The sequence below is a fragment of the Cygnus atratus genome, chromosome 4 (genome assembly GCF_013377495.2).
Source record: "Cygnus atratus isolate AKBS03 ecotype Queensland, Australia chromosome 4, CAtr_DNAZoo_HiC_assembly, whole genome shotgun sequence".
Classification (NCBI taxonomy): Eukaryota; Metazoa; Chordata; class Aves; order Anseriformes; family Anatidae; genus Cygnus; species Cygnus atratus.
The window spans coordinates 28920009-28942642 of record NC_066365.1 but is presented as its reverse complement, the minus strand read 5'-3'; the positions used below and the strand labels follow the sequence as shown (position 1 = coordinate 28942642).

The 22634-nt window shown below is 34.1% G+C and overlaps 1 protein-coding gene across 2 annotated transcripts in view; it reads right to left on the bottom strand.

Moving 5' to 3' along the window:
• The window catches only part of FSTL5 (follistatin like 5), a 261207-nt gene extending 247157 nt beyond the window's left edge, over positions 1–14050 (bottom strand). For both annotated transcript variants that reach the window (XM_035550439.2, XM_050710405.1), the window contains exon 1: positions 13918–14050. In XM_035550439.2, the coding sequence (XP_035406332.1) occupies positions 13918–14040 (123 nt within the window). In that variant the 5' untranslated portion in view covers positions 14041–14050. The remainder of the gene's footprint in view (positions 1–13917) is intronic.
• Between the last annotated feature and the right edge of the window lie 8584 nt (positions 14051–22634).

The following is a 22634-nucleotide window of genomic DNA, read 5'->3' as shown; positions in this document are numbered from 1 at the left end:
AGCCTGATCCACAGTTTTTCTATTGAGGCATGTCTGACTGTGCATTAAAGCGAAGTTCCTAGATGTCTTGGTAGTGCATATACTAGTCTTAAAGGCAGCCTTGGATACTCTAAGAGTAGACAAAACCTTGGTCCTTGAGGTGGAACAATTGCTTCAGGCTAAAGTCATAGTCTTACGCTTAATGTTCTTCAGCAGCATACATTAGCAACTGCATTGAAATAACTTCATGTTTATGTCACAGTAACATTGTATAAACCAAAAAGATTTGTGGAAAACTGATTACATTCTACTGAATAATACTTTTCCAAAAAAAAAAAAAAAAAAGCAGAGAAACATAGAAGTATTTTAAAAGCAAAGATTCTTCAGGGGAGCTTACATATGAAGATGATGACACATTTCCTAAAATTGCTGCCTGGTATAGAAAGACTTGCATGCAGCAAGCTGCAGATAGCTCCCAAGAGCTAGGAGTTAGAGTTAGGCCCATACACCCCAATGACTACTGTAGTTGAAAAGAAGATGAGAAGTAGTTTTGATTTTTATCTTATCTTTAAATTCAAGACCCTCATTTAACTAAATCATTGCTTTTTAGTAGGATTCTGAAATGCTTTTCTATTACCGTTTTACTTCTGATAAAAGATCTTGTCCAAGAGTAATCTTAAGGATACTGTGGGCCCAATAAAACAGTAGGCAAAGGCCAAATAGTCTTTCCTCCACTTCACTGAAGCAGAAAATGGCCTGTTTTCAAAAGTGTGTGTTATTTTAACAGGGGAAAAAAAAAAAAAAAGAATCTTCATGTTGACATTATGGATCAACTCTTCCATGGGTTGTAGCCCTTCTATACTCACACTGCTTTCATTAGAAGAGTTGTCCAAAACCAACTGGCCAAAGTTCTGAGCCAAATAGGAAAAAACTTCAAATGAACGCGTATACAGGCTTGCTCTGGGTAAATTTTTTAGGCGTCTCACTTTTACAGAAATATGATGTAACTGTAATTTCTGTTTCTAATATTATGACTTTATACCTCATTTTTTGATGGCAGACCAAATCCAAATTAAATTCATAGACAGTTTCATGGAACATGGGAGGAAAAAAAAATGTTCTATTATTTTTAGATGTAGTGTTGTTCTTTTTATACTGCTTTAATCACTAAAATACCTAATGCATGGTTGAAGTAGTGAAGAGGTATATTGCATTGAAACTTACTGAATACTATTACAACCAAAATGGCTTTTGTACAGAGGAATATATAAACCAATTTGTCTCATCAAATGCAGGCTACAACTTTCATGTAAGTAGGAGGCGCTATGCATGCTACACAAATGATGGTTATACAACAGTAGATTACGGTTGTGCTTATTTTTGCATTAAACTTTAAATGCTCCAATAATCAATGTACAATTATGCTGGCCATACATGGCAACGTAAGACTTTCTTTTAACCCACCAAGAAGGAAATGAGATAACGCAGGAGAAGTTGATAAGGTGCCATAGATGAATAGTACAGAATCACAGAATGGTTGAGATTGTAAGGGACCATTGGAGTTCTTCTGGTCCAACCCTCCTGCTCAATCACAGACACCTACAGCAGGTTGCTCAGGACCATGTCCTGGCAGACAAAAGATGGCTTTTGAAGATCTCCAAGGGAGAGACTTCACTACCTTTACAGGCAACCTATTCCCGTGCTCAGTCATCCACACAGAAAATAAGTGCTTTCTGGCATTTAAACAGAACCTCTTATGGGCCAGTTTGTGTCCACTGCCTCATGTCTCATCACTGGGCAATGCTTCAAATAGCCTGGCTCAGTCCTCTTCGCACCCTCCCTTGAGGCATTTATAGCCAGTGATAAGATCTCACCTGAGCCTCCACTTCTTCAGATTGAACAGTCCCAATTGTTTCAGCCTCTCCTCATAGGAGAGGTGCTCCATTCCCCTATCTTTGTAGCCCTGATATATATATACATATATATATATATGTATAATAGAACATGAGAGGGGAAAAAAGAGTTCTACTATATATACACACACACACTCTTGTCTTTCCTTATATAAGCTAATAATATTCAGTGTATATATTTATTTCGGTATTATCTGAAGACACTCCGGATTTGAGTATACAAAGAGGAGGGAGAGAGATCTCCAAGAAGCAGTATTTTAGTATACTGAATTATCACCAGAAACTGTAAGGGACAGGACGGGTATTCCACTATCTTCCCCCACATCTGAGCTCCTAAAACTCCAGGTACTACCATAATTACTGAAAAGTATTATATTTCCTTACAATATAGTGTTATTTGTCTCCAAAAATAAAAATAAAAATCTGCAGATGGGTTTTCACTGCACAATTCCCAATGACATTAATGGGAGTAATTTGCCTAAAACACCTATTCATTTTTTAAAATTTCAGAGATGGTTTTTAAGTGTAATTTTCTAAAGTGTAATTTTCTAGAAACCACATAATGTGTTGTTGCATTTTATTATTCAGCCTGTCTGAGGTTCATTCTGATCTTATCTTTCCTCTTTGCAGAATTTTGTCTAGATAAAAGAAAATCTGCAGGAAGAATGACAATTAGAGAGTATAGACATGTCAGCATCAACATCAATTACCTTCTTACAATCCAGGAATGCAAGTAATATTTAGTCTGTGTGAGGACATAATTATGGGTAAAACTGTAGTATACCTACCAGTATTGATTAAAACCAATCTGCTGAGGATTTTCTAGTAATAATTTGTTTTTTCTACCATTCATCTTACAAGGACAGATAAGGTAGCATTACAAAGGAAAAGAGAAGTTCATGATAAGAATATTAATCAGCTGCATCTGTCCTTTTGTAAAGTGTTCAACTATATATTTTAGGAACACATTCATTTTACCAGAGATTTGATGAAAGATTGATAAAAATGGGTACTTCATTACCCATTTATGAAACTAGAACGCAGAATTAAGATTTTTCTTATTATTATTGAATCTTAGAAAAAATCAAGATTAGCTTAATATATGATTGTTGCATTCCAACTATTTTTTTTCTAAAATGAAATATAAAGTAGAGTTATATATGCTACAAATATAGCAACAATTCATTACTGTCCCCCTACCGTGAAGTAGGCAATGTATTGTAAAGCTTTTAGTTACTTTCTCTTGGAGTTAGTGTTGATAGGAAGTAACTTTAAATATATATACACATATGCAGAGAGCTGCAATAACAATTCAGAAAACATCTGAAGTTCTAATCTAGTTGATGTGTGTATTTTTAATTATATTTCCTTTTTTATTAAAAAAATAATAAATCTCCCCTGCCCCAAACCTATTACTGATACTAGCAGACATGGCTAAAATACGATTTGTTTTTAATAATAGACTATAAATAATCTTTCTTACAAAGATTTCCTTGTATCAATTCAAAATTTCTGTCAGTTTCTCAGTCTTTTCATTACCCTCCATTTTACTGACTTTTTAATAGCAGCTGTTGTGTTTGTAAGTTTTGCACTCAGAAATCTGCCAAGCTGCCAGACAGTTCCATGGTCGAACTTGTGATCCTTCCTGGTAACTTCCATTTTGGCTACTAGCTTCTTTCTTAGTTTCTGAGAGATTGCATATAGTTAATCTAAATAGAGGAGACTTGTTAACTCTGAACAGGTATATTATCAAAATTATTTCATGGAGAAAATAAATGAGTACCAAACAAAAAACTTTCATTGCATCCTATTTACTGAAGTACATATCAGGAAGCAGTCATTGGAAAGAGAGGACAAATGCATCAGAGAGATAAATCTGTTCTTTGGTTTATTATTAATAATGTACCATCAAGAGAAATAATTTGAAAATATTAAGGCATGGAATGTGTTTGAAGACTTGTTAATTTTTATTTCTTTATTTTTTAATGGCATGCCTTACTCATGTTCCAGTTATAGCAGGAAGGAAATTACATAGAGATAAATGGGAGAACTTTACAAGGAAAACCAGATTAGTTAATGCAGTGGTTTCTCAGACCTTTAAAAATAAAATAAAATAGAATAAATCAATTGCAATGGGATTGGTCTTTCACAAGTCTTAGGATCAGTTTGCTGTACTACAGTAATTAAAATAAAACACTTTAAAGTTCCTGTTTATCCAGTAGAATTTTCTCATGTAAAAAGCAATGCTGAAAATCAAATGATTTAACACGAAAATAATGTTAGGTAAACCAACAAAATTGAATATATTCTGTTAAAATAATGCAATATTAGTTATGTATTACTTGCATTGATGTACGAGTACAACATCTAGAAAAGAGTAATAGAAATTAATAGCATTCCCATGAACCACTCTAGAGAATGGAAGATTGTGCTGATGCCTCAGAAAAGTGGTAGGTCTTATTTCTCCTCTGAAATTACACTTCAAATTACAGGTTGTTCATTCGAGGTTACAAACCCATAATTACAGGTTATGCATTAAACAAATGACTGATAATTTTGTTTTGGTTTGTTTTCATGGGATGAGGTGAAGTATACGGAATAAGCTTGTTAAATTTTTATCATTTTAAATTAATATTTTTTTTACTATGTCCTTAGTAGGAGAGTTCAAGTGCAAAGCAAGTTTTTTGACAGAATTAACAATGAACATTAAACAGATGTGATTGATATCATGTGATGGTTAAAGAAATATTTAATGCTGCTATACTTAACTCAGGAAATATGAACAGTCTGTACTGATATTTAACAAGCTACATTAAATGCAAACTTCGAAATACTGAAGAGCTAAAGAGACAGTTCAAGTGAAACAATTATCACTTGCTCATTTCCTGGGTCACTTTCAACAAGGTCAAATAGTAACATTTTTTAATTATTAAAGTTTGTGAGATCTTTGTTTTAAATTTTACATTTAAGGCTTTAACTTTCTATGTTCTTAAAAGTATCTAAGCATAGCCATATCAATGCATAACAATCAAAGTAGGCATAATTAAGACATCTTTTAGTTAAGGTCTCATTAGACTCTCCATTTTCTTTGTGTGTCAGGCCTGAATAGAGCTACAAAAACCATTAAAGTTTTTAATGGGCACATTAACATTCATCCTCATTATTTGAAAGCCAAATAAAACCACTGTGGAATTTGTTTGTTTTTAATGAAAATCAAATCTGAAACTGAAAAACATCAAATTCTCCTATTTTTTTGTTGAAAGGAATGATGGTGATGGATGTAGTACTCATCCAATAACAGTTATCATGGAAGAAGTTTTGAGAAACAAATAGAATGCCCTGAGTTTGGACTACATAAGTGATCCCAACAGTAAATACAAAAGGGAAAAAAAAGTAAAAATAACGTCATGCGTATAGTAATCTAGGCAGAACTGGAAGCATCCCAGTGTAAGCACAGCCTACTTGAGTAACAATAGTGCACAGGGTAAGAGGACAGAAGCTTATGAGATATTTTTTAATTGATACTTTGGTTTGTGAAAAGACAGAGCTAAGTCACAGACTGAGTTTTGCAGTTACAAATCTCACAAAGGAAAGACTGATGAAGAAAACTCAATCAAATATAAACATAGTATATCTAAACATATACTTGTTTCTTCCTGTGTTTCCTTTGCAAAGCCTTCAAATGAAAAATTTAAAGCCAATCTGGAAAATAAATGCTGAAGAATTATCTTACATATTGTAATAAGAAATACTTTTACTGAAAGATAATAAAAGCCATATTTCACATGAAGTGCAGATGGACTGCTTAACCTGAATTTCTTGGTAGCATGAGATCGGAGCAATTCATATGGCAAAAAAACAGTTATAGTATCATTTCATCACCTATGAATTTATCCAAAATATAGCAGATTTGTGCTCATGTTGCACATAGTTTCTCAGTAAAATTTTTATAGTTCAAAACCACTACGATGGTTAAACTGATCAAAGAGTTGGATCTGAATATATAATTGGGGGAAATGGTTTTCTGTGGGGATTTATTGTTGCATCTCTAATGTGAAATGACTTGTAGAAAAATACAAATTTGTGAACCATATTTTTAGCAAGAATAGCATGTAAAATAATGATAATGGTATATGGTTGTATGATAATGGTTAATGATATAAGAATTAATGTTAAATAGTAGAATGCATCCATAAATAAGTTGGCTTTTTATATTTATCTTTGCAAACAAATCTACTAAAAATTGGAAAGTTTCATATACCATTTTGACATGACAGGGAAACTGATCATGCTGTATAATGGTATCTACCTTGAATTTTTCAGAATACTGAATGCTATTAAAAAAGGGCACAAAAAAGGAAAGTCTCTAGAGTCTGAAACTAGATACATTTGATGAAGAAGGAAAGATTTTCAGAGGAAAGTAAAATATGTTTTTAAAGAATGCATCACTGTGTTTTGTTATGTCATTGATTAATCTTCTAAGCATGCAGGCCCTCTCCTGTGTCTTCATTTTTACAATAAAATACTCTTGAGCCAGAACCCTGAAAATCACTCTTTTATGAGATCTTATTAAAGCTCTTTATTTCACAGAAATTATTCTTTCCTCAATTCAACTTTTGTTCTCTGCATTGATTCAGTAGTCCTGAATCAATATTACTACATGAAGAAGCTATTTTCTGGTACTCTGGAATTCTCCAACTCATCATTACTTACACTTGGCTGAATACAGCCATAGTCGTGTTTACCATTTGATCACAAGTGATTTCTGCCACCTATGGAGGCAGCCTGAGAGAATTAGGGTGGAACTGGATTCATTATCCTTAATAGGGTCAGACACTTGCAACAAACACGCTCTTATTTTAATTATGAAGTGGGATCTTAGAATAACTGTGAAGTTATTATTCAGATCAGGTTCATATTCTGTAAATAATAGGGCAGAAAGTCCATCAATAAAGTGTTTTCAAAGACCACCAAGAGAAGTATTGCAGAGTTTCTACGAATCTGATTGTCATTTTTCTGGATTGCTTCACAACACATTTCACATTAAACGATACAGAGTCCTACTGCTAGTAGGACTCAACAACAACAAAAAAATGCAAGATGCAACACGATAGAAGATTTCTGTAGAATATTAAACATATTACAATAGTTACAAAAATTTGGATTGGGGCAAAAGGACAACTAATATTATTCTAAATGAATCAAAGACAAAAGAAACATTAAAGAAATAGTCATGGAGTTTCAAGATCTGAGATAATATTTGTATTTGCTAAAAATGCAAGAAAAAGACGCAACAAAATCCAAACATTTCCAATTTTCAAATGAAGTTAAAATAGTTACTGTCTGGAGTAAATGATTATCTCAAGGCTTTTGTTTGTTTTGTTTTCAAAGGATGAAACATCCATAAATGAAAATAAACTTTTAAAAATATTTTTTTCAAAAAATAATGAAGACAATTTAACCTGTGAAGAAAAAAGTGCTAAAGCCAGTGAGGCACATTCCTAGTATTTAAATTTGATATTTTTTTCTGAACTTATTTTTCTGTCACATAAAGTAAGAGTGAAAGTCTTAGAGATGTTTAAGAATATAGATATTGAAAAGATAGGCAGATGTACAGTCAACTTAGATGTACGTAGTCAACTTTACTGAAGCCAGTTTAAAAGGTGTTATTTCACATGATTCTTAAGAACAGGTGATTCTTAATTTAGAATATATCACCCTATAGATACATAGTATACTAGTGTTTAAAACAATGTTTAAAATGCACAATTCCTCTCATTTAAAAACAGAATTTAACAAGCTAATTAGAATCAGAAAAGTGAAAACGAACCATAAACTAAGTGGACAATTATTTAATTTAAAAAATAAGTCAGAGTTTTACATCCCAGTTTGTCAGCAAACCAGTAAAGCTGATTGCGCTTGTCACTGTTATATACCATGTTCGTTTAATACTTTTATATTGATTTTGCATATTATTTTCCACATTATAACCACTGTGTATCCTGCAGGGCATGACTTTCACTTTAATGAACTATGATGATATAGGTTAATAAAGATAAAAGCTTACATGTATCATCTTATAGGTTATGAAATTAGTTATTAAATCCTTGGGAAAAATGACTGAGAAGAAAAAGTGGAAAATAATAAAATAAAGTTTGGCTGATAGAAAAAATATTAAGAGGTTGAATTATATATATTGCAGTCTTGAGGACCTGAAGAATCAGAGTCAGCAAGGAAGGTGTGGAAAAGAGCTGGACCTCGTAAATCTCTGTAGCTATATCCACTTCAAGTATCTGGCCTCTCGGATCTTAGAAATCCAAGCAGCACAAAGTTGAGCAGGAGACAAGCATCTCAAATTTTACATACACAAAATCTGTTCGTGTTTTGTTTTGCTGTGGTGGGAATTTGTGATGATGATTTGACATTGTAATATAATATGAAAAAATATAATCGTCAAGAATCTGAAATTGTAGCTGTTAACAGCATGATATAGATTGTGTATAACATTATTGTCTGTTTAGTGGCTAATCAGAAATCCTCTTCCTAGATAACAATGTGCTAAGTCCAAGCTGAATACTGTAATGTAAAGGGTAATTACATCACCTCCATATACCACTACTTCATATTTCATTCTTTGCTTCCAAGTTGACACATGAAATTAAAAAGGCAATGTTAATTAAAAGCTAGATGACACATGTATCTCATCATCCCTTAAAATAATTGGATGAGATTAATCATTTCCACTGTGGTGATTTTCAGTATCAGGAACACAAAAGAAAAGTACAGCAAAAGTACAATGGTAAAGATGTACCTTTTCTCCCTTGCTAACCCCATAGACTTCTTGACTAAAAGTTTACAGCTAGATGTTGCTATTGAGTTAGCAACAGAAGGAATAACCAGCAGATAGCTAGAAAAAAAGAATTTCATGCCTGCATTAATTCTAGGCTTTGTCATCCCTTTCTCCCCCCACAGGGAAAGACTATTTAGAAGAAGGAATGTAGAAGAAATTTTACAGAGAAATTTTATAGGCAATCTTCCTATGACTTTTTAAAAATATATTTTGAGTATGCAGTGAGAGGTAGCAAAAATGTTTAATTGATAGCTTATTAATATACCATGATTGTAATGAGATTTTTTTTCTTAAATAGCCATGCCTTCTGAATGCTAGCGCCCACAGGAAAAAGTAGATTAGAACGCAAGACATATTCAATCATGAGAAAAAGCAAAAAAAAAAAAAAAAAAAAAAAAAAAGTTCCTTAGGACTGTCCAACTGTGGTTGGACAAATAACTGGGGGGGTCGTGGGGAGCAAGTCTTGTTACTTAGATTAAATCCTGGAATTTGCATAGGACATAGATACTACATTCAGGGAGCCTCAGGAGGAAGAGAATTCTCTTATTACCTTAGAACTGGGAGCCACATTGACATACTCAAGAAGAGCTCTGCTCTCAGTCTTCAGAATTCACTGCTGCATCTTACTGCAAAAGATTTCCCCACTACTCCCCCCTCTCTCTAGGACAGAGGATTTTCAAGGATCAAGTTTTATGACTTCTCCGAGCCTGCAGGCAAACAGCATTTCCAGATAAGCACTGTGAACTATAAACCTCCAGTTGTCTGGGGACCAGACCACACAAGAAAAGCTCAGATTATTTTTGAATCCTCAAGTACTACTTTCTGCCTGTATCTTTCTTCGCCTGCCTGTATTTTACGGGTGCTTCACTGTAACGCAGAATACACTATTAATTGAGGGAGAGTATTTTATAGTCTGGGCAAAAAAAATAAATGAAGAAAATGTATTCTATGCTTTGTGCTTATACACTTAAATTTGTCTTCAATAAACCTGGGAGCGTGCTTACAACATTACATGTTTTTCTCTTACTTTGTTTCATTTCAGACAAAATCATTATTGCCTGAAGACCTCTACACTGGACATGATTCTGTTCTTACTCAGGCCTCCATAAATGAGAATCAGAGTTGAACTGGCTAATGTAACAGCAAACAGTAACTGTAAGACAGGAGGGAGAGAGAAAGGGGAAAGAGGCAAGTTTTTCACAGGAAGATTAAAAGAAATATTTTAATCCAGAAAAATAACACAGAAAACACTGATTGCTGTGCATCTGACTCTGATCCCATTAACACTTCAGCAAAACAAGGTCAACACTGGAAATAGTTTTAATGAATACAGGAAGCTCAGTTGTTAAAAGGTGCCCATAGAAGGGGTTAAAAACAAAGCATGTCTCTATCCACCTGCTCAGCTGGAAAAAAAGCTCTGTTCTGACTGAAGCTCCCTCCCTGACACAGACACAGGCTGAATTCTAATTTCCTCATTTCTTTCCTCCCTCCATTACACCCTGATACACCTGAGCTTTGCTCCTCCTTCCCCTGCCCGCCCTCCCGAGCCAGTGGTTGCACTTTATTCGGCATTATAACTCTGACTGTCCTGAATATAGTGGTCTTAATTCCACAAAATCAGAATCAGGCCTGAGTAAAAGGTATTCAGGTGATGATGACTAAATTAGCAATCTTCACTGATTGTCTCTTGAGACTGAAAATAAAAAATTCCCTACCTGTAATGATATCATATACAATGAGGCATTGTTGCTAATATTACATATTCTCCTCCTTCCCCAATAACCTACCTGTCTTCACCTGGCTTGCAGAGGAGAGATGTGTGTGCATGTGTTAGATATGCAAACTTGGCATGCTCTGCAATATACATATGAATGTACAGAATATACCCCATATTTCTTGGTCTCTGGAAATGAATCAGAAGCTGGCAGTCAAGTGTTCTGTTGGCTGCCTTCTTCCTGTTTGTACCTGGAGATCTCACAGCATACTTTTTTTTTTTCACTGAAGATATTGTATAAACATTGCTCTCTCTGTCAGAGCCATGCAAATCAGAAGAATAAAATTCATTAAGATGCTAGAAATACTTTCTAACGATTTCAGGTGGGAATCTAGGTATTAACAAATTGCTTACAATACCATCGGCAGCAACACAAGCAGACTCCCAAATGGAAAGTCCCTTACAAACTTTTTCAGTGTTTTGACTAATGAAGAACCAAGGATTAACTGGCACAACAAGAAATGTACGTGCAATTGAGACATATCCTAATATTTTTCATTGTCACTACGTAAGGGTAAGCCATAGCAGTTTGAAGATGACTAGAAATAAAATTTTCAGGAGCGTTTTGTAATAGTCTTTCTCCATTCCGGTTCAAGCAAATGACAATAGATTACACTATAGAAGAGGCAGAATTGAACCAATATCTAGCTGTTCAGAAAAATAAAATAAAATAAAATCTATCATCTACTCCCAGCCTGACCAGTCCTGCTGCTCTTGAGCCCCAGTTTGACTTCCAAGAAAGAGACTTCTGGTGGTGACCTTGTCCAACTCACCCTTTCTGTATGCATAAAGTATTTCCCTAGTTCCAAAGTCTTTTCCTTATGCATTCAGACCATAATTCATTTAGACTAAATGCCTACTTGTAATTTCCATGCACAAGGAGACAAATTTGTTCATAATCCCTTTTAAAACAACAACAACAAAAAAAAACCTTTATGATATGGATGCCTGCTATCAACATGAACACGATTATGTTTTTCAAGATAATAACCAAATATTAACTTGACAGATAAACAACAAGATTGTTTTTCCCTGCAGTCTGACATTTGGAGTTGCTGTGGTTGGAATACCATCCAAGTCAAATAAATTCCCCTTTACAAGAGCAAGAGTGATTACTCATCTTTTTTAATCTGCACACTCTTAAACTTGTATACATATCGCTTGATCAAAGCAAATATGACTCTGCTGATATTCATTATCATCTTCTATTTGTAATAAGTATTCTACTTGCATAACAATCTAGCATTTGAAATATTAAATGCTTGATTGAAACAGAAAGTCTCCCTTACAATATTATCTACATATTTGGAATGTGTGTCTGTGCCAGAAGTGGTTTTAAAAATTGACTTTAGAAAAGTTCTGCGTTCCTCATTGTTGTATACTAAAATGCATCCCTAATACCAAAAGTAGAACTATACTAAACATTTTTTTCATCTAGACATATTGCCTCAGAATAAATAAATGCCTATATTTTCTTTGCCTTTTAGAATACACTTTTATCTCAAGTTATTATTTTTTCCTCTTCTTTTATATTCACCTCTATCAATTCTTTTCCTCTAAAGTTTAATTTCTTTTAAAAACACAAAACCTACTTATAGAATGTCATTTGCTTCTTCTGTATGTATGCTTATTTTCCATTTTGTATGTTTTTGAAACATGCACAACAAAGTAACACGAAATTAAAAAGAGGAAATATAGATCTATATGTATAGACATATACATACATGAATGATATAGAGATATGTGTTCACATACATATATGTGAACATGTGTGTTATCTACCCCATAATTAAATTTGTAATGCTTATTACAGCCTATTTCACATATTATATGAGAGTTATCAGAGGATTAGAAGTATTATTAAGGAACACCAATATACTATTAGTTCCACATATAATATAATATTGATTTCACAGACCAACTGAGAAATGATGTTCACCATTCACTGGGGGGGGGGGGGGGGGGGTTGTACATGTAATTTCTCTCTCCCACAGCTCATTCCATAGATAAACTACTAGTTTCTCATTTCTTCTAGACTTCAAAGTATTTTTCCTGTATTGTTTTACTTTGTTTAAAACTGACAAACGGAGGTAAACTGATAAGACAAAGTTTCTGATTTTGCAAAATACTCAATGTAAACACCTGTGTGCCTATACGGTTTAGCACATGACACATCAGGCCCCAGATAAGGGGCTGTTGTGTTCTGACGGAACCACATTCCCCTAGAGGACACAAAATTTTATAATAACATATAAACTTTTGCGTTTTATTTTCCATCTGTTAGAAACTTTCTATATGTTACGTACACAGTAGGCAATAATGGGTTAATAAATAGGCAAATATTTTAATCTTGTTTGAGCAGAACTCTCAATGGCTTCAGTTATGAGTTCCTTCTCCTTACATGCTGAAATAGAATCACATGATCCATGATATTGGATCATTTTTGCAAACCTAGGTCCAAGAGGAAATATCTTGGTATTTTATAAAATATATTGAGAAATTAAACTAGCCAGATCTTGAAACGGTAATAGAAACTAACATTTATAGCTTCTAGCAATAATTTGGACTTTCTAGTTGAAACACCCAGATTCAGAAGAAGGGGGAAAAGGGTTTTTTTTATGATCTTTGTTGTCCTGATCACAGGCCTTAAGAGTTCCGCAGATATTGGTCCCATGCCAAGTAGAAACTAAAGTTCACCAGATCTATGCTAGCTCCAGGCAGCCCATAGAGATTTGACAGCCCTGTTCCTTTCCAGTTACTGTACGAAACCACTACAGTAGTTTCCCTTTTAGCTGCTAGAAGACGACCAGGATCTTTTAGATGAGAACTGTTCTGGTAGTCCTTGATTCATGACAAAGGTGTGGCAGGTGGGCAAAATTTGAATGGCATACAATGCTTGTAGCTGGGAAATCATTGCAGGAGACACTGTAATTATGCCAGAGTTCAAATTTAGTACTGTGAACATCTACCTCATGGAGGCAAGTTTTTGTTGACGAGCTAACCTCACCACTATGCTTCTTTGATAGGCAGTTCTCTTGGTGCTGCTTGGTCTGAAATCCAGTGGGTACTGGGACAAATCATTGCCTTAAGCAGATGCAGACAGTCACTTTTGGGAGACAACTTCTCCCATCTCTCTGAGAGTATTTGTTGACGTATATAATCTCTAGTCTGTGAAATTAGAATAGAGCTAATCTCACTCTTTGAAAGGTTTCTGGGCATCCAAATACAAACAGCTCCTGTTTACTTATCAAAGCAAGTCTGTATTTCTGCAGACTTCTGCAGTTACTGAAAAAGTTGATTTCTAAACACCACTCCAATAAATCTAAACAAGACAAGGCTGGCATATAATTTAACCTTTGACCATGAAGCCTGAGTCAGAAGTGCTAGAAAATAATCAGTACCTTGTGGCGTAGTCTTACTAGGGGCTGATAGAGCCTAAAGTTGTATCCTTCCTTGGCTGGCCACCCATCTGCTCCCAACAAAATGCATCCAAGAAGTAAAACAGCTGACCACCACATAAACATCTTTACAGGTCTGTTCCTGTCAAAATAAAATGTAAAAGTTCAGTGACAGACTGAAATATTATATTGGCACAAGTCATTTTCTTACAAGTATGGGTATATGAGACATCAATTGAGACAAACAACCATGGAAAAGCCTCAGAAAAGGCATGACATAATAGAAAAGCAATGGTAAAAAAATCAAAAAAAATTCTCAAATGAAGCAATAGAGATGATCATCAATGACATGGTCATCAGCTTTTTCTTGTAAATATAGGCTTCTCTGGTGCACCGTTTGCATCCTGACAGATATTAGTATAAAACACGTATCATATATCTATTATCTTACCAGACTGAAGTCTAAACTGTAAGCAAAGCTCTGTATTTTCTGCCAAATATTCTGAAGGGATTTTTAAATTGCATTATTGAAACTATATATATTCTATACTGTGTCAGCATTATAAGAATATTCCCAGCCTATCAAGCAAACCCCAAATTCTTGTCCCAGAATTCACTGTGATCAGGTGCAAAATTCAAGGTAGAACACTTGAAAAACTTTTCTTTGATTGGTTTTGATTTTGGGTTGCTCCTGTTTCAGAAATCCACAAATCATGTTGCACAGGATCTGAGCAGGAAAAGCACTGCCATGATAACCATGATAAATGCACCACTGCTCTATAACTCATCAGAAGCAAACCCAAAAAAGAAAATGAGATTTTAAACAACCATGAGGTCATAGGACGCTTTAGACAACTGCATAAAATACATTTGTATTAGCGCTAATGACGTTTAGTGAATTACGTTTGTCCTCAGAAGTACTCATTAAAAATGCTGGTGTTGGTACAGCTTCATACACACGTCTGGCTTCATACCTGTCTACCACTATGTTAGGAGTAGAAAGAAAAATATTGTCATCCCAGAGGAGACTTAGCAATAATTCTTAACAGATATTTCACAATACTGCAACATAGTGTCTTCAGTTGTGAGTACAAATGGTGTTCAACAGTTACTGTTATTTGCATAAACAGTGGCACCTTGTTGAAATCTGTACAAGAACACTAAAAATCACACAATTCCAACAAACCTATGCAACTTTATTATGATGCTCTGAAAACAGAAATAAATACTGTTTACATCCATTTTTTCTTCTTATGCAAAGCTTAAAATTGCAGACTGCTTCAATGTATTTCACCTTCATAAATCACCTGAAATGTTACAAAGAGAAGAGAAAAAGTGCCATCATTTTTCTTTTACAGAAAGAGGCCATCTTTAATGGTTGATACAACCTTGTTCTCTGAAAAGAGAAATTAGCAGAAGGATACTTGCCTGTTTACAATCTATTAAACCAAACAGTTGACTTAAGCATTTCAAAACTTAGTACTTTAAAGGGAGATTTTAAGAGTAAATACCAATAGCTATCTGGTCACTTGCATAGCATATGATAAGTATACAATTATGTGTAGTTATTTATTTTGACTATTTCACCTGTGTGACAACCATAAGTTTGTCACCCTGCAGTCACCTTAACAAACCAGCTTGCGCTAATTGAAAAGTTCTAGTATATTTGTAAACCAGGTTATCGAAACTATTTTCTGCTCTTCTGAACACAAAATTTCATTTTTTGAGACAAAACTAGACTGGTTTGCAGAGTTAGTCCTACATTACCCAGCTACAGTGATACCTTTACGGTATGAACTGCTGGGACTAAAACTGAGATATTATGTACTGGTATTAGGAAGGTTTTAGACAACAGTCTAAAAGAATGCACAGACCCGTTGCTAAAGTTAAAGGCTCTGGGAAACATATTCTGACATGTATGAGAAAATCCTTGCAGGAGATGCTGAAAATGTTATTGAGAATTTGTGTCAGAGTTCCTTTCGAGTAAAGACAAAGACATTATAAGTCTGCAAAGGTAAGATGAGAACCACGGAAGGCTTCTAACAATCATACTCACACATTTTATAGATACATATGGCTAGAGAGTTTCCCTTAGATGGTTCTCACTGAACCTACAAATGTACATTTCATAACTGGTTTCTGTACTTATTAGAGCTAGACAATACTCATTGATATTCAGCATCTGTATTAAAGCTATCATCTTAAACTGACAACACAGAAAACACTTTGAGATACATGCAAGCCATTCTGTTTATTCTGTAGTATTTAGTCCTGTAATACAGGATAAAGATGAACAACTTCTGTGCATACTGACTTATATGAGTGCTTATTATTTTTTTCCCTTTGTACCTCGCCTCTAATGCACTTATCTTGCCAATGTAGAAATATGTACAAATAATGTAGAAATAAGTACAGAAAGTCAGAAGACTGCGGTGAGAACCCAGCGTGTGTACAGAACATTAAAGACTTGTCTTTCTATTTCCTTTTGCATAGGAAGTCAGCAGAGCATAAAATGTGAACAAATTGGGGATCACTTATTATCCTGTATCATTTACAGCCATGTTCCCGGCAATCCTCTTACACAAACTGTGATTTTGACTTCTATCGTTCCTCATGTAGCATAGCCCTCGCATCCACCTGAAGGCAGAGACTGTGTAGAATTAATTCCCATGGAGATATCACTGGTATTAAATGGACTCTTGCCTTACCTCTACTCACAGTCTCACTAATGGGATCCTGCACGAGTATGCTACCTTCTTTGGGGGCTAGTCAACCAAACTTCATTAAACCAGTATCAGTTTCTGCCTCATTCCAGCCGACTTTACCAGCCCACCTAGCTGTCATTCCCTCCTAACTCAACCTCAGTCTTAAGATTAATATACAATACTATCTTGACACCACATACCTTTTATTCCACCAAAACCAATCTCATTCTGGGACTCCCTATTAAGAAAATTTAAGATTTCTCCTTAGTTATAATTGCCTTTCTTGTTCTAAAAGTTCCCACTTAAGTCACGTTTCCAACTCTTCTAATGTAGAAGTATGTCTCATAGATCTCTTGCAGGGTAAGCTAAGTAGTGAATGATCTGAAACAAAGACAATGTGCTCTAATGCAGACAGATATTTTATATAAGTAAGTTAAAGCTTGGTCTTTTATAGCTGTTCAACATCTTGATATTAAAGTGATGATAAAAAGTGACACAGTAGAAAGTTCTGTTTCTCCTGGGGTTCCCTTCATTCTTCCACCAAAACAGAACTGCTAATCAGTTGTTCCATGGTTATTTATTACAACAAATCTAGCTCGCTGACTTGAAACACTGGAAGAGATTATTTCAGAACTCCAAGAACTCAAGTGTGTTGTGGAATGGCATTTTCCTTCACTGCCTGTGTTAGTTCTCGGTATCACTGCTAATGGAACAGTATGTCCATTACAGTAAAAAAAAATAAATAAAAATAAAAAGAAATCCTGAACCTTGACTTTTAATCTTGAAGAAAGCACTCCTTTATTTGTATTTGCTGAAAAGTCTTGAAAAAAGTTTATTGTTAACTTTCAAGGCCAGAATCAGACTAGTTTAGCAGTTATGCATGTTAATGCTAGCTATGCACAGTTGAACCTTTGTCCCTTTTGTGCACTCTTGGTATATCTCTCTGTGAAATGAAAATCAGGTTGGAGAACAGTCATTTCACAGAAGATGGTGAGGGCAGCCACATACCACCACTCCCATCTAAACTGCATACATTTAAGCCTCATGTGATGTAAAAGAATAGAGGCCTTATAGTTTTGAAAATTGTTTGACCCTGAAAGGCTTCTCTTTTGTACTTGTCCAAAAAAAAAAAGATAAAATTATTACATGCTCAGTCTCTGACTTCATTGCCTGTTACTTGGATTAACACTTAAAATGTAAATTAAATAAGTAACCTTTTAAGATGGACTCCATCTAAAATCCCAGCAGTATGTAGGGTGTCTGCAGTTGTTTTTTTTTTCAGAAATAAAACCCCAGTTTTTTTCAAAGTATCATAATTTTTCTATTGAACTTGCACAACATAAGTGATTACTTCTTCCTTAAAATATACTACCAAAAACACAGATCTCCTTAAAATAGTTATTCTTATTTCAACAACAACAACAAAATAAGATATGCCCTTTAAGACTTCCATTTTCAGGTGTTGAATTAAATATGTGAGATTAGCATGAGTTTTAAAAGCTTTATGAACAGAAAGAAAGACAATATCACCTCTACATACTCATACCCAAAATAAGTGAATCCTTATTTCCATTTGGGACTGCCGCATAAATGGTAAGTACAGAATTTTTATACATTCTTTTTAATGGTTATACTATCAAACAATCATACAAATATCCTTGCAAAATGGTATTTTGTTTTAAAAGGATTCTTATTTCATGCCCTCTTGGGGCTAAGTGACATGTTTATGAACCCAAATTTGCATTACTGATCTAGATCTTGTTTACTCACTGATTATAATGTGATGTTTCACTGTTTGGATAACTTCTGTATTTTAATTTCATGAATTACATATTTGCATAGCAGTTATCTTTGAGGTTTTTTTTATTATATAACTACTTTTATTTTCAAGTAAAAGCTTCTGTGTGTTTCAAATAATGGTGGGTATCTTCTGCCTTAAGCTATCAGAAATCTTTCCACGGATCACAACAACTGAGTATATAACTTAATACGCTTACTTAGCATGCTTTTATTAAGTGCACAGGATATTATATACAATATCTTTCAGAAGTACTGGAGGTAAATGGGCTTAAGCAATTTCAGTGTCAAACATGATTGATGTATCAAATGTTATAATCAACACCATGCAAAACTTTGTCTCATAGGAAACTGCTGAAAATCAGCATTAACAATATGGATTTTAAGAAAAATTTTAAAAGATAAAGAGTTTAACAAATACAGCTCCTGTAGACCTTTTGACTACAAGCGACTTTTAGTCTTTTGTATTCTTCTGCTATCACTGTTCGGGAGAGGGAAAAAAGAGTTCTACTTTCATTTCCCAGACAGTACATGTATTTCTGAAAACTTTGGAATTGGTGGGGAGAGAGGGGCACCACAGACTGCAGTTAACGATCTGAATTAAGCTGCTGCACAGCCAGAGAAAACAGAGAGGCCAGCTTTGAAAGAAACATTCTGGAAAATAAATGTAATTTCATTATATTTGACGATTTCATAGGAACCCTATAGAAGAGAGATTTTTCTTCTGGAGTTTCTCACATCACTGAGGCATCACCCAAAAAGCAGTGTAACTGAATTTGCTAGGGCTGTGCAAGTAGTGATATCAGATGCATGATACTACCTCATGTAACACACATAAATATACGCTCCATGCATTACAGTACAACTCATGTATTTGAAAGGATTTAAAGATAAGACAAGATAACCACTTACATGTTGATTAATGCTGTTATGAAGTCTGCCATTTTCTAGAGATTCCAAGATTGAGTATCATCTGGTATCTTTTGGTCTTCTTAAAACATTTAAGTATTAAGCTTTTTCTAAAGCCTTGCATAAATAAGACGTAGTTCTAACCCGTATTTTCACCACTCTATTGTTTAAAAGTTCTTTATTCTGTACGTTTGTTTTACTTTTCAACTACTTTACCAGGAGTTGCCATCAAGCAGCTATTAACCAAAATGTACCTTATATTTTCAGAAAACTTGCTCTAATACTTCCCTTGCACTAAGCATTGATGTGAAACTGTAAAGAGAGGCAAATACTTTTTTAATAACTACTTGTTAATAAATTGGTAACCAATGGTAGATGATTAAATTAAATTGTAAGTACAGAAACAGGGAGAGAAGGGACTTGTTAGAATATTCCCCTGAGTGTGTTTACTGCCTAAGCTAGAAATTGCAACTAGCAATTTTGTTTAATATTCACTGATGGACTTTAGCTTAAGTTTGTCTGCTTCTTTTTATAAATTTGTATGTATATTTATTTTCATATGATTATATGGGTGTGAAGAGTGTTGCTTTTTTATATTCACATAACCATGTCTGGAAGTCTGATGAGTTCATTTACTTACTACATCTTCAAACAGAGGCCAGTTTGTACCTCTGGGTTTTCCAGTTTCTCCCTCTGTACACTCCTGTTTGTATTACACATTTCTACGGAATGTAACCGGAGTCTAATACCATATTAAAGACAGGAATGCGCCATACATTTATATAATAGTACATTTTCTTTTGTCTTTAAATACTCCTTTCCTAATAATTCTTATACTCTAGTATATTTCTGAATGTAAAAATTTATAATATAAAATATTGTATTTTCATAATTTATAATTCTATTTACATAATAATCTATATTTAAAACATAATATAAGCTACGCATAAAGTACATAGAGAAATTTAAAATACGCTAGTATATCTTTTACTATATGTAAATAATTTGTTTGCTACTAAATACTGACCTGAAATTCTCAGACAGCTATTAACAGTTGCCATTACCTGCTATACCCTATAAATGCAAATAGACAATTTACAGCTATTCATTGCATGTAAATAATTAGGGTGGTTTCTTTTTCTCAGGTGCATTATTTCTCTAATTAACCATGAGTTTCACCTTCCATTTCATCATTAAGCTGATCAGTATCATGGGATCCTTCTGTGCTGTCCTCCATCAGCCTGAGATTTGTCTCAAAAGCTGAGGAGGGATAAATTGAAGGGTGTGGAACAGATAATAGTTATTCCTTATTTCTAACTGTACAGTAAGTTCTTTAGTTTCAATTTTAGATTTGCTTTTCTGAATCTCAGAAAGCTCTGTCATTTTAGTTTTTAGCCCATTTCCAGAGCATTCATGAATCTGATGCACACTGCAGTTTTCCTGCTATTAACTTCTCTCCATTTCAGTTACTTCTGAAAATTTTTGATAAATTATTATCCACAAGAGGATTCTTTTATCCTATGACAAATTTGCTTCTTAAAACCCTCGAGTAAGGAGCACTTCTGGAATAGCTGTACCTTCTGAAGTGACAGATGGATGGCAGCCACCTTACAGCGTTGCACTTGCCTCATTTCGATAAGGGAATCAAGACCTTATTATGGTCAATCCTCTAGCAAAGTAACCTGTATATGCTCCATGTGATCTGTACTTTGTGTTACTGTTTTATTCTCATCCTTCCATAGAATTTCCAAAACAATTGTTATATTGAAAACCTTTTTATAACAATATTTACACATGTTTTCAGTTTGCAACCATTCATACAAAAATACGTGGTTGTGATTTAGCTATCTTATCAGGGTTTGCTCTTTAAGATGACTCTCATGCCTAGGGGAAACCAGAATTGCAAAGAAGAAAAAGTTAATCACAGCTTTTTAGTGAAACTTACAAATCATAGATATGAAATACTTCATTTTATTAAAGAAAACTCTGCTTTGTAAAAATAACTGCACACACTCTTGATTAAAAATGTGGTAATCGAATACATTTGCCACAAAGCAATCACACACAATTTAGTCTCTGCAGTAAAGCAACTGGTTCCAATCTTCTACCCTTGAAACTTTCCAACTGTCTCAGAAGCGGTTTATGCTACAATATAGTTAAATCATTATCATGCTACAAGTTAGTTAAATCGCTATTTTACTTACTAAAAAGGACACCATACCACAAAATTATATATTAACTCTTTACTTAGCTTAGGATACTGATTTTGCAGAATTAAATTGCTGCTTGTATTTCCAATTCTGATAAATTGATGCTAAATAATCTTCAATATTTCTATTGCACCCAAACTGTCAAATAGTATTAATAAAATGGATGGAATTCAAATACATATCTGAACTCTGAGAGAGATGGCCATATAAACTGAATATCCAACCTCTTTGAACTTTAGCCATTACTAGCAATTTCAATGTACATTCTCCTGTAAGCTTTATATTAAAACCAATGAAAAGTATTACACACAATAAGCAAAAAGGAAAACGGCTGTGAAAGTATGTTTTTCTTTTTTACTCAGATCCTAAGCCACCAGCAACACCAACCTTTGCAGGGTAGGGAAAACACTGCTTATCTATTTTTATTTCTGTGAAAGGGTGTGTAAAATAGTAGTGTGCCAATTCACTATTTTTTCAATGATTAAAAAAAAAATACCACAAAAAAAAATGAAAAAAAAAAAATGAAAGAAAACTACCAGAAAAGTTCACCAAACTGCCACAGTTATCACTGCTAATGAGCTGTCTCAGTTGAGGACAATTCCTTTCAATTCTTGGGAAAAAGCAACATGAATCCATCTCCCTTTTCTCTTCTGCTAATGATTTTCACCCTTCTACTTTTCAATATTTTGTGGAAAACAAACAAAATCCCAGTTCTGACATCTTTCTTATGAATATCAAATCATGATTAATGTATCTTAGAATAATTTATTTCAAAGTTTATTGTGTTATCTAAATCTCCCCAGTACTTTACATTAAATGAACAATTGGTAAATTGGTAATGTAAATTTTGTTCTTTGCTTCATTCTTCATTTGGAATTGACGTACTGGAAGAGATACTGCTATGATGAGAGTTTAGCAAATATATACTGAGCACTATTTTACGTCTCCCTATGCTGTAAGCTTTGCAAACAGAGACCAAAAAAATATCATACCATGTGATAATGTATATACTATACAGTACCATGTGATAATGTATATATAATAGTGTATAAAACATGTAATTAATGAAAGCTGACTTAAATGAGAGTTTATATGATGA